The sequence below is a fragment of the Chanos chanos genome, chromosome 7 (assembly GCF_902362185.1).
Source record: "Chanos chanos chromosome 7, fChaCha1.1, whole genome shotgun sequence".
In the NCBI taxonomy this organism is placed as follows: domain Eukaryota; kingdom Metazoa; phylum Chordata; class Actinopteri; order Gonorynchiformes; family Chanidae; genus Chanos; species Chanos chanos.
In genome coordinates this window covers 9,167,664-9,180,163 of record NC_044501.1, presented here as the reverse complement: position 1 = coordinate 9,180,163, position 12,500 = coordinate 9,167,664, and the positions used below count along the sequence as shown (strand labels likewise).

Genomic DNA, 12,500 nt, shown 5'->3' with positions numbered 1-12,500 from the left:
CCTCTCTCTCTCCCCTCTCTCTCTTCCCTCCTCGCTTTCTCTCTCTCTCTCTCTCTCTCCCTCTCTATCCCAGAATGTAGACTTTCTTTTCCCTGTCACCGACACTCAGTTGCACATCATCGTAGCGGCGATATATGAAATGACGATTAATTTTCCTATCATTAGAACGCTTTGTACGCCTGTAATCCTCACAGAGGGATTAGAGCATATCTAGTACAAAGTACAAACTAAATCAGTCAGCTGGCTCGGGGTGGGATCCGCTTGGTTTCCTATTGGACAGACACGAGGGCTTGGGGTGGGATCCGTTTGGTTTCTTATTGGACAGACACGAGGGCTCGGTGTGGGATCCGTTTGGTTTCCTATTGGACAGACACGAGGGCTCGGTGTGGGATCCATTTGGTTTCTTATTGGACAGACATGAGGGCTTTTAGGATGTTTACACAGACTCTGTCCCCAAGCCACACTTACAAACAAACAGCCAGTGAAAATGAATGTGTGTGTGTGTGTGTGTTTAATATGCATCTCACAGAAGTGGCATGAAACTCTCATATAGAAATGCTTAGCTGATACGATATAGTACAAACCTTGACTGTTGTAAACATATATAATGTCTGATAATTGCTTTTTTTTTTCTTTTTTTTTTTAAACTCATTATTTTATCGACATCTCACCGTCCTAAGTACAGCTTTCATATGTCATATAAACTTAAACAGCCGACATAAACGGTTTCAACTTAACTGCCATGTCTATAAATATTCAGTTTATAACTCTGATTGTTTAATAGTAATTGCATCATCACTCTCTGACTGAATTCTTTAACTGCTGTTCAGTAAATGTCAGTCCATAACTCTGTGTGTCTGTGTGTGTGTGTGTGTGTGTGTGTGTGTGTGGGTGTGTGTGTGCGTGTGTGTGTGTGTGTGTGTGTGTGTGTTCTTGCTCTGTAGGTGAAGAGTGTTCACTGCAAACCTGGAGAAACCGTAGGAGAGGGTGATCTACTGGTGGAACTGGAGTAAACAAAAACACCACGTTAGCCTTCATCGCTTTTCACCCCCCCTACAGTAGGACAGAGACAAAGAGAGAGAGAGAGAGCACCAAACCACGTGGAAAACAAACCAACAAACGAGACACTAGTCGACTAGATAGAACATTCCCCTTGTTTTGTTTTTGTTTCACTTTCGTTTTTCTTCCATTTCTTCCACGGTCCGTTTGGTATCACACTCACACATTTCCTTTGTTTGTTTGTTTGTTTGTTTGTTTGTTTCCCGCGTTGGACATTGCGTGCGGGTAACTGTGCTCTCCACGTCTGTGCCTTGGCCTGTTTCTCTCCGGGCTCCCGTGTGACATACGTACATTTCCTCACCTCGAGGGTCGTTCGCGACGCGTCAGCGTCTTTTACAGCCGACGTGCATCGCTGTCTCACTACACACTGCGGTTAAACACAGCTGTCGTCGTATAAAACCGGACTCACGTTTTCACCACTTCTTCTCACGTGTTTTTTCTTGTTTTGTTTAGTTTTTGTTTTTTTTGTCTTCCTGTAGAATTAGGTGGCTATGGATAGCTTAGTTTTACATCATACATGTGTTTTTGCTAAATTGGACCTGTAGAATAGGACTTTTTTTTTTCCCTCAGTTGGATTCAAACGGCAATCCTATATTTTCTTGATTTTTCTTTTTTTTTTCCTCTTTTGCCCCAATACCCCTTTTTAATGACTCAAGATGGCCACAGTGTGCATAAGTAGAGGTTGAGACATTTTCTGTTCTTTCCCCTGTGCATCCAAACGCACATAAGCAGTAAAATGGTAGCACTTGAATGTTCAAATTGAGGGTAGCTGAATGCTGTCAGTAAGGACAAAGAAGCTGGAACGACTCCACATAACAGCTTTTCACACTGGTCTTGGTATAGCCCTGTGTGTGTGTGTGTGTGTGTGTGTGTGTGTGTGTGTGTGTGTGTGTATGTGTGTGTCCACTGTGTATAAACACATCAGGAATCAAATCCGTTATGAGCAGACATGAGAAAGACTGGCAGAAACGAACAGAGATATTTTCAGATAGGACTGAGGGTGACCGTAGGATCAACATGTAACGTATTGAATACGGATCAATGATGTTTCTGGTCGAAGACCAACCTGTCACTCAATCTGTGTCCTCTCTGTTTTAACAGAGTCATTCAAACCCAGGAACTATGTCTGTAAAATGTTTTTGGAATGATTTTTTCCTTTTGTAATAATAAACAAATAATAATAAAAAAAAATTGATCAACCGTAAAAAAAAAAACGAGTTTGATCTTGTTTGAAGTTGCAGTAAACGTTCGACACTTAGAGCGAATTTGATCATTTCTCCAAACACTTTTTTTTTCTCATTGATGATGCAGATGTATAGTTTTTTTGAATACTTTACGTTTTGGAGGAAAGACTGTATGGATGTCTGGTCGGCTGCTGTTTCCCTGTTCTCTTTGCGGTCTCATTGTGTCTAAGGTAATCTTTTGTGGCCAGACACTGAAGCATTTCTATTCTTGAAGTTCCAACAGTCTTACGGAGTAGATTTGGATTTCGTTTGAAAAGACAGACACATCTTAATTTCTTTTTTTCCATATTTAATGTAGCAATGTTAATTGTTGTTCTTTTTTTTTTTTTTCCTGACATACTTTACAAATGTAAACAACATCGATCTGTTACCCAAGCTTCCTCTTTGGCCACCTTTTGTTTAAGGGATTCATGTGGGTAAGGTATGTACCCAACAGCCACTGGAAAGTTCTCTCAGATCAGTACCGGTACTTCTGTAAAAGTCAGGAAAACGTTATAATCATCAGTTCAAACATTCAGCACCGGTCACATTTCCATATAAACATCAATATCTATCGTTTGTTGTCTCTAAGCTTTGTCTAGCCCCTGTGCCAGAATTTAACCTTAAATTAGACACCAAGGTGGTTTGTTTCGACTGTGTCTGTATGTGTGTATATTGCACTGTATCCTGTCCATAACTCTCCTCTCATACAACTAGCCACGTCCCAATAGCTCAGTCAGACCTCTCAGTAACTTGTAGCCTGAACCTGGTCTCTGTAGTAAGTTGTGCTTAGAAATGCATACAGCGGGTGCCAGCTTTAAGACGCGAGGCAACTCTGCACAGGGAGAATCACAAACCCAACCAGAGTTTAGTGCCTCCTCAACATTTTCTCAGCCTCACCAAAAACACTATGTTTCACCGGGCCGCACTTTGTTAAAAAGCCTCGACCAAAGCCTCACAGGAAAATAACGAGAAATCTTTTTTTGCCTTTTATTTCAGTATCTCCAAAACAAAAAAGAAAAAAACCAAAACAAAACAAAACAAAACAAAAGAGCTTCTCCACCTGTTCCCAATATCACCTCCATCTCTGCCCCTCCCCCCACCCCCCATCAAATGTTCTTTCCGCTCCAGCGCTTTTTGATTACGCTATAAAACCTTCCCCCAGCTCCATAAAACTGTCTCCCGCTGCAATGTCCCTGCTGTTTGAGTTTTGGTCTTTTACAGGCCGGACCTCCGCCCGGTTCCTCAGACCGTCGTCACCCTCATGACCAGCTCTCGGTTGCCGTTGCTGGGCTGGCCGCGCGGCTCCTGGGTCCTCAGGTGACTGAGCAGGTGGAGGATGTTGTACGCACAGTTATGGTCGAGGGGAAGCGACAGTCCGCTGCTGGGTTCCGAAGAGTCCTGCGTTTCCGCGCCGACGGCGGTGGCCGCGGTCGCGTTGGAGACTGTAGTCGAGGGGACGGCGGTGGTCGCCGGAGTAGGCGTTGCCATGGTGGCAGCCGCGGCGGCGGCGGCGGCCATAAGTGAAGAGGTGGATGCAGAGGCTTGGGCAGGCGAAGCAGTCTGAGCCGCGCCTCTAGGGGAGAGGGGAAGAGTCAGGGTCCGGAATGTCACGCCGCTTTTCTGCTGGTCCTCGTTGTCTTTGATCTTGTCATAGTTGAGGACTTTCCACTGCTGGTTTACAGCCTGCCATCGGTTAAAAATGCGGAACACGGACGGGCCTTCGTGGACGATCAAAGCTGAGTGCAGGAAAGGAGAGAGAGCTGTCAGTTTACACACACCAACAAACTTACACTACCACAAACACCAACGTGTGCAATCACTTTTATGTATTTCGCAGTCAGAGGGAACGGACCGATAAACACGGAGATGGTCCGGTCTGTCAAAAGTGTCTTCCACTCAGTGGTTTTGGTTTACTGACAATTCACGTACACAGTTGTTTGCTAATAGAGGTTGTTTCCCTCTCTCTACCACTCTGAACGACGTAGGATTTCTTAACATCACCCCATGTACCTCTTAACATATCTTAAGCGTTAAGGTTTCCCTACAACAGCGACCACAACATCTCCGCTGCGGCCGCTCTAAGTAGCGTACACAGTGGTTTCGGTATTGATCAGCTAGCGTTAGCCACTCCGTAGCGCTAGCAAATATGTGTTGGGCTTTTCTTTTTTTTTTTCCAACAACGTGAATACTTCTGTTGACATTTTAGTTTAGCCTGCGATCCCATATGCCTCCTCAGTCAGCTGAAGGAGGTTTGAGGGCAGAATGCTCATTAGTGGAAGAAAATGTAGGCTGCGTATTGATTTACCTCCTTGCTCTGTCTTAAGGCTTCATCCAGTGAACCTTGGAGAGGAGCTGACTGGAGGAAGCTCTCGGGGCGATGTTTGAATTTTTATCTAGGAGTTTGTTTATTTTATCGTATGTTTCTCAGTATCATACCTCAGACAGCCAGTGGCACAGCGGGTTACGTCTACGCAGGGTTTAGAAAAGCCATTTTCTCATCTAATTACCCCCTACCCCCCTAAAGTTCTATGTAATGTCTTGACCCATGCAGAATTTGGTGGCGCTTGTTCAATTCTCTCTTTTTTCTTTTTTAAAAGATAATTTGGGCCGTAATAATGTATGAATTTAAAATTAATATGCAGAATACTGAGCTGTGTTTTGTTAGTTTTGGAGAAGCGCTGACTTGGCAGATCTAGTTTAGCATACCTGAGCAAATGTGTAAATTTTTTTTTTTTTCTTTTTTCGCTTTATCATATCCTTCCCAGAGCGCTGGACATTGAGGCACGGAACTTTGACTTAGACTTTTATTTCTCTGCAAAAGTTTACGCTCGTTGGACGTGTGCCCAAACTCTTCCATCATGCCAAATCAAGCAAAGAGGCCCTGACTCATTGTAACTGTAGTGCTGTGACGATTTATAATGTATTGCAAAAAGAGATTAACACACTAATCCTTTAAGTACTGGTCTGGAATCAGCCTTCTGTTTCATCTCGTATCAGTGAATACAGGGGGAAGACTGATTCTTACTTTCTAAACTTATAACCAGATAGAAAATAAACTGCCTGTCTAGGCTAAGTTTTGAGTAGCTTCAAGGTAATGCTTAATTCTGAGACGTAAGAGGCTGTTTTGTTATCGGCTTGTGTGCCCTCTGGCCGTGAGGATAATTCACACCAGAGTTCCCCGCTCTGCGCAGCACTTTCCAAGCTCCAGACAACAGGTCTTTAAAGAGGTAACCATCAGTTTCTATTACTTTATGACCAATCAGAGTCCTCGGGCAATATACGCTCTCTGTCTCTCTCTCTCCCTTTCCCTCTCTTCAGCTGCTTCCAGTTCATTCATCTGCTGTGTTTGGATGCTTAAACAGACAGAATGATACATCACCATAAGTAAGTCTGAAGGACTTGGCCATTGATCTTTTTCAGAGTCGCGCTGCTACGCCGCTGTGCACTCTCCCTCTCTTTCACACACACACACACACACACACACACACACACACACACACACGATTAGAGGCTAAAAACAATCTAGCCCAGTCCATTCAGCCTGGGGAGCTGTTTTGCAGCAAAGAGGAGAGTTGCTCCTTTACTCCTTATTCCAACAGAGACATCTCCACGCACTCCTCCTCAGCAGTCCAAAATGAAATTGCTTCAGGTTCGCACGGATCGATTTTATTTTTTCTCTTGCTCCTTCACAGAACTAATCAGGGGACAGATTTCAGCCTCCCTCTGTGATTTAACAGTAAACGCGATACAGTCGCCCTGTCATTGACATTCTTACGGTGTCTCTAATCTGCTTTTTTTTTATCTCGTTTGGGATCCAGTGGATCAGAACCGGGTCGATAACGAACCGCTTTACGCACCACTGCAATCAGCCATCAGTTGAGCCCCTCTTCCCATACAATTTAGACACAACGGGGAGTTTTACAAAGTCCTTTTTTCTTAACAGGTAGGACTGTTTTCATAATAACCAGGATTCATCTTCAATCTCTCTCTTTTTCTCTTTTTTTAATCTTCTCTTTTTTTCCTGGCTATATAGTCTCGACTGGTAGGGGGAAAGAAAGATGCTTTGTGAGTAATTCCTCTGTTGTTCTGCAGTTGTCTTTCTTGGTGTCTTTTCTTTAGCATTATGGTATGTGTTTCTTTCTGTCTCCTTCACACACACACACACACACACACACACACACGCATTAACACTCTGTCACTATTCTTTCACTCTCTCTTTTACAGAACAGGGGGTCTTTTCGTCACACTGATACAAATCTACATTCCTCTGCCGCTGTTTAATTGATGCACAGTTTTATCATTTAATTAGCAGGAAATCTCCCGCGGGACACAGTGTTATTCACAGTTTCAATTAGGGCTGGAGCAGTCGGGGGGGCTCTGGGTTTTCACTCTGCTTGACAGACATTAGCCGGATTACCGCGGGATACACGTCTTGGGCAGGTTTGATTTAACTTTTGCCTGTTTGGGGGGTTCACTCCGGCGGGAGTTTAGCATGCAGTCGCTAATGACGCTCTGAGTCAATGCATCAGCACGCCAGGGCGTCAACAGCTGCACCCCCTACCGACCTGGTTTTATTACCTGTGTACTTGGTCAAGAATTCATTTGGATTATATGGGCTTCGTGGCTCGCGGATTCACGACTTACCAAGCCAACTCTTGATCCCTATTGTATACTTAAACAGAATGCGGTCTTTCTGTCAAATGTTTGTTTGTCGCTGTCTTTTCCACAGTGTTTAATCTCGAATCAGTTAGTGAGTCAACTCCAGGTTTGGGTTATCTAAGGCCTCATTTCCAATTCCCTGTGTCCCATTTGGCCTCAGTGATATATGTCAGGTCTGTGTTGTAATTACGTAACACGCCACCTTTCTAGTCTTTGGGTGTCATTTTGGCTCATTGATTCACACTATGAATCAGTCTTATTATGTATGATCCTACCCGTCCAGGCCCCTTGGACACCATTTTGGCTCACTGGCTGAAACCATGAATCAGTGCTTTTTATCCCATGATCCCAGCCCTCCAGGGTGCCATTTTGGCTCACTGATTCACACTATGAACCAGTGGTTTTAAGTATGATCCCACGCCTCACAGGTGCCATTTCAGCTCATTGATTTGCACTATGAACTAGTGGTTTTAAGTCTGATCCCACCCCCAGGTGCCATTTTGGCTCACCGATGCACACCAGGTCCATGAAGCCATACATGGCGTAACAGATCTGGAAGAGGAGGTCCTGGCGCTGCCACTTGGCTGAGGGGCTGAGAGATGACCAGACCAACCAGGAGATGCTGGCAATCAGGAAGAGAGAACCCAGCACAGCTGCCGCGATCTGTACCTTCTCAATCACCGTCAGGGATATGGCCTGCCACTGAATACACATACACACACACATACATACATACATACAGATACAGGTGAGTGTCAGTCGAAACAACTTAATAAATAAAATAAATCGAAATAGCTTATCAAACAGACAAATGTAAAAATGCCTCGACAGACAGGCAAACAAATATCAGACAGGACAAGTAAACAGAGATTAATATCTCCTACATTCGTAAACCGGCAAAGCCAAATTTGAGATGCTCGATTCCTCGAATCCCATCAAATTTGTGCAACAGTTAGGATGTAGCATGTACACTGACGCGCACGCATGCACACATACACACGTGTGCAGTGTTTCTTACCTGCAGTGGGTTCTTGGTACTGATGGCAATGACCTGGTATTTGTAATAACAGAGTTCACAGCTCCAAGAACCTCTCTCACTGATCCACTTAATGAGACAGGGTTCATGGGTACACCGAACAGAGCCACTGCAGCGACAGGGGCTCAGGAGCTCCCCCTACAGGACACACACACACACACACACACACACAAACACATTATCCACATTAATCATAGGCAGTGAACTGCCACAGTGCAGTATAGTAATTTCCCTGTTGACTGTTCACTGTTTTCAGTATGTTTTTTTTTTTCCTTTACTTTCCTTGATTTTAATGAAAGGGACTGAATATATTTTACATCAGAGGTTACGGCCATGCATGTTGACAAAATCCCATGTCGCGCGGACCCACGGCGCAACAGCAACCCACAGCCGTCTTGCGGCTTCTATCTGTTTAGCTGATAAGCAGAGACAATGTTCTTCCTGTCCCTTTTGACTTGTCTTCAAAACGGCTTGTAGAAAACACACAGCTCCGCGTCTCAAAGGCCCAGCAGGAATGTAAAGTTAGAACAGTCACTGCTCAGCTGGTTTGTAATGTTACGAAACGTTTGGGGCGACAAACACACCCCCGTTGAAGCCGAGACAGGGGCGGGCTGGCGTCAACCATAGGACCCGGACGGAGCAAGTTGAGAGCTTACGGGGTGTTTATATAGGAGCTAATTGGGCCAATTTACTGAATGACTATTCATCCATCTGTGACTCTGTTTAATTATCAACATACAAACACTCATTATGCTAAATACACCCACTAATTAAAGCACACTCTTTATTGAAGAATACTAAGAATCTATGGCACTGTCTCCTATTTGACAAAGCATCCTTGAGTTTCACTTTCAGACACTCTCTCACATGCATGCAGACACACACACACACACACACACACGCACACAGGGGAGAGAAATATATGATTATAATGAGTGATGATGGAGCCAAAGCATCTGTCGTTTTTTAACAGTCTGTCTATGTTCACACGCTGCTCCCTGACTGGAGCTCAGCCAGAACCATCCCGCAGGAGCTGGAGCGGAGCTCGATACACCACACCTCTCTTCTCCTTCTTCTCCTCTCCCACCTCTCCCTCTTTCTCGCTCTCTCTCACTCGCTCCTCCTCTCCCTCGCTCCCCGACTGAGGACGAGCACAGTCCGCTGGGAGCCCAGCGACCAGGCAGAAAACACACACACACACACACACCAAATTAATGATCTGAAGCACTAACAGGCAGCTCAGGGTCCCATTTTGCATTTTGGGAGAGCAGCAGAAGACAGAGCAACAGAAATAGTGAGAGAGAGAGAGAGAGAGAAAGAGAGAGAGAACAGGTTGCTTTGCCTCTGAGGTTCAAAGGCACCGTGATCCAAACGTGGTCACCAAGCACAGACACAGGCTGTCATGCCCACCACGCTGTCGTTTCCATGGCGCGGCTGTGTCACCGTGGCGTGGTCATGTGTTAGCATCCTGGGTTTTTTTTTTTGGCCTGGCCTTTCCCTCTCAGGACTACGACACAGATAACTGGCGAAGACTAGGACAGCTAGCGGGGGGAACAAATGCTTAAAAAAAAAATCCTTTCACTGTTTCATAGGCTCTAACAAACGCTAATTTGTTTGTTTGTTTGTTTGTTTTTTGTTTCCCATTGCAATCTGGTTATCTACTTTATTCTTAGTTTCCCTTCAATAATGTTGGAGTCTGTTGGGGGGGAGGGGGGTGTAGCTGGGAATCAAAGTAGGGAAGCAGATGGCACAAAACTGTGCTGTTCTTTTTTTGGGGGGAGGCAGAAAAGCCACGTGGAATTTGTCAAGTCACAGAAAAGGTAAGGGTTCTTTCTCCCTTTTTCACCCTTTTCTAACACAGATCTTTTCTCTCTCATTACATCATTTCTGTTTCACTGAGAAATTCTATTAAAAAAAAAACCCAAAACAAACATATTCTAACCATATCCTGACGTAATAAAAACACGTCTGTTCCCTATGGTTCGTGTCTGGCACATTTCAGTTCATACAGAAAACCAAAAGTGATGCAGATTCTGACTTCTAATGCAGAGACGTCTAGTGCAACCCAAAGTGTGAACGCCGCGTTCACAACAAAATTAGAAATAAGGACAAGGGCGTCGAGAAGAATCTCTCGCGTTCCACACACGTGCCAGGAACGATTTAAAGTTTTAAAACTGGATTTTTGGGTTTCCTCTCATTAACCGAAATGGCTTTGGCACATTTGGTCGTTAAAATCCAACCCAGTCTGGAGTCGGCAAACGAAGCACCGCGAACTGTCCTCGTTAAGACACACATCCAATTAATTACACCTAAAAATCAGAGACAGAGAGACAGAGAGAGAGAGAAGCCCACTCTGAAGCAGAGAAACTGGGTTATAACACTCCCAGAAACATGAGCCGGAGAAAGTACACAGATGAGATACGAGACCCGTGTTAGATATATACCAAGGTAACTCTGATACAGAAGATAAAATGTTAAACAGAAAAACAGTCATTAGTTATTTGCGACTAATGTTCTTTTGCCAGATAAACTAAACACCAGGCCAGTAGCATCAGTTTGTTGTCTGTGAAAACATCCTCAGAAAATCTTCTTTCCAACTCATCTTTCGGACATTTAATGACTATTGATCGATGCTACGCCCTCAGTGACATTTAAAAAAAAAAAAGACTGTTTTCACAGCCACATTCACAAAAAAAAAAAAAAAAATGTACAGCAACCATCGAGTTCTTTTACCAACCATCTCTCTCTCTCTCTCTTGCATTTGTATTCACTAAATGACAGTGGTTCTCTTTGCTGAAATCCACTTCGCTTCAGTAAACAATGTGCTACCAGTATGGGTTAAAACCAAACCTCAGGGAAGGAAATAAGGAAATAATGAAAGAAAGAAAGAAAGAAAGAAAAAATATTGAAATGTGCTTTTCAATTTCTTGTCCTTGTGGATGAGTGTGGACACTATTTTCATAGCTGCGCGTTGTACGCTAGCCTACACAGTGACTAATTATCTGAAGGTTTGTCTGTGAGTCTAGACAAACAGATTATTTTCATCTTCAGTCTGACACACTCAAGGCTTGTCTGGTTGGGTGAGGGGAAAAAAAAGCTCTGAAAATCCTTCCTCTATATGAGCTTCACAAATGATAATTTTTTTCTCTGACAAAACAAAACAAAAAAAAGACACAATCCTCTTCCTGGGCAAATTTAAGAGAAAGAATTATACTGAAGGTCAAAGTTTCAGCACTTAGTTTCATTTTTTTTTAACATGTTTGGTTCTTTGTCTTCCCAAAATAGCTTTGATTTCTGTCTTTTTTTTTCCTTTTCCCCCCAGTAGTTTTTCTGCATGCCGATTCTCAGTGAAATGTCAAACCAAATATTTGGGCATGACCCTAAAATCCAAATTTTGCCAGGCAGAACAACTTCATCTATTCTATAGACCAATGGCTTTTCAAAACCACCTTGTCATCCACAACACTTGCTGCTCCCAAGTTTCTGCCAAAAGAGAGAGAGAGAGAAAAAAAAAAAAATCCACAGATGGTAAAATGTCAAATATATAACAACGGTCTCAGAGCGAAGGCCGAACACCATTTTCTCTGGGTCTGTTCTCCCACACTCCTCATTCAACCGTCGCAAATACAACGCTTTATATATATTTAAAAAAAAAACAAAAAAAAACCTCTCTTTATCTTGGAGTCTCTGTCACAGTTCAAAGACCTCTTTATTAAACAGAAACCTGGCTTCAAATGACTGGCTGTCTAGTTTGTCTGGTTCGTAGAGAGCAGTGAAGCCTGCTTTTACCCTGGTTCAGACATGTTTCCCATCCACTTAGAGTTTGTGCCTCTGCCTGTCCATAGCTATTACGGTCACCGGACTGTATTTGTGTCAGAGGATATTCGCCGCAAAAAAAAAAAAAAAAAAAGTAAATATATAACAGCGTATAAATATAAGTATTGACAAAATGAATTCATTATGGTAGGCGTATTGACTGTGATATTGAACACACGTGTCAGATATTAAACGAAACGGACGTTTGACCGATAATGTGCTTTGTCACGTTGCTGGTTTCGAGTCACGAATCGCGCTAAACGCAGTCGGTCCTGAGGCCGTCTAACAGACGACAGCGTGTCTGCGGGATTAGGAGATTGGGATTATATTAGAGTTCTGTCATCTCCTTATTCCTCTTTGAGGAGATTAGGCTGGGAATATCAGAGTGCGGGTGATGACAGTATAGATTGGCTATGGAAATCTCTGTTCAAGGGACTGGCATCTGAGCTGAGAGGAACAGGCTTCCTTTAACAGGATTATGGTGTCAAACCCATAATCTCTGTTCAATACAGATTACACTATCTTTAAGGGAAAACACAGACTCCACAGATCTTTTGGCTGCCCTGCTATAGGGTTTCTAGACCTGATTCAGAATGCATTCATTGTTGCCATTAAAAGACTCTGACACTTATTTGGTTTACTGTTGCCAGTGAAGGTATTCAGAATTCAGTTGATTCAGAACATTTGATTCAGTATGACTAATT

General features: G+C 43.5%; 2 protein-coding genes across 2 annotated transcripts in view; one reads left to right on the top strand and one right to left on the bottom strand.

Annotated features, from left to right (window-relative positions):
* pcca (propionyl-CoA carboxylase subunit alpha) overlaps window positions 1–2,239 on the top strand; it is a 35,119-nt gene extending 32,880 nt beyond the window's left edge. The window contains exon 23 of the mRNA XM_030780288.1: window positions 945–2,239. Within this exon, the coding sequence (XP_030636148.1) occupies window positions 945–1,013 (69 nt within the window). The 3' untranslated portion in view covers window positions 1,014–2,239. The remainder of the gene's footprint in view (window positions 1–944) is intronic.
* A 1,288-nt stretch (window positions 2,240–3,527) lies between these two features.
* Window positions 3,528–12,500, bottom strand: part of marchf4a (membrane-associated ring finger (C3HC4) 4a) — a 13,703-nt gene continuing 4,730 nt past the window's right edge. Inside the window, exons 2-4 of the mRNA XM_030780774.1 lie at window positions 7,963–8,118; window positions 7,454–7,646; window positions 3,528–4,021 (exon numbers count right to left, since the gene is read on the bottom strand). Of these exons, the coding sequence (XP_030636634.1) occupies window positions 3,528–4,021; window positions 7,454–7,646; window positions 7,963–8,118 (843 nt within the window). The remainder of the gene's footprint in view (window positions 4,022–7,453; window positions 7,647–7,962; window positions 8,119–12,500) is intronic.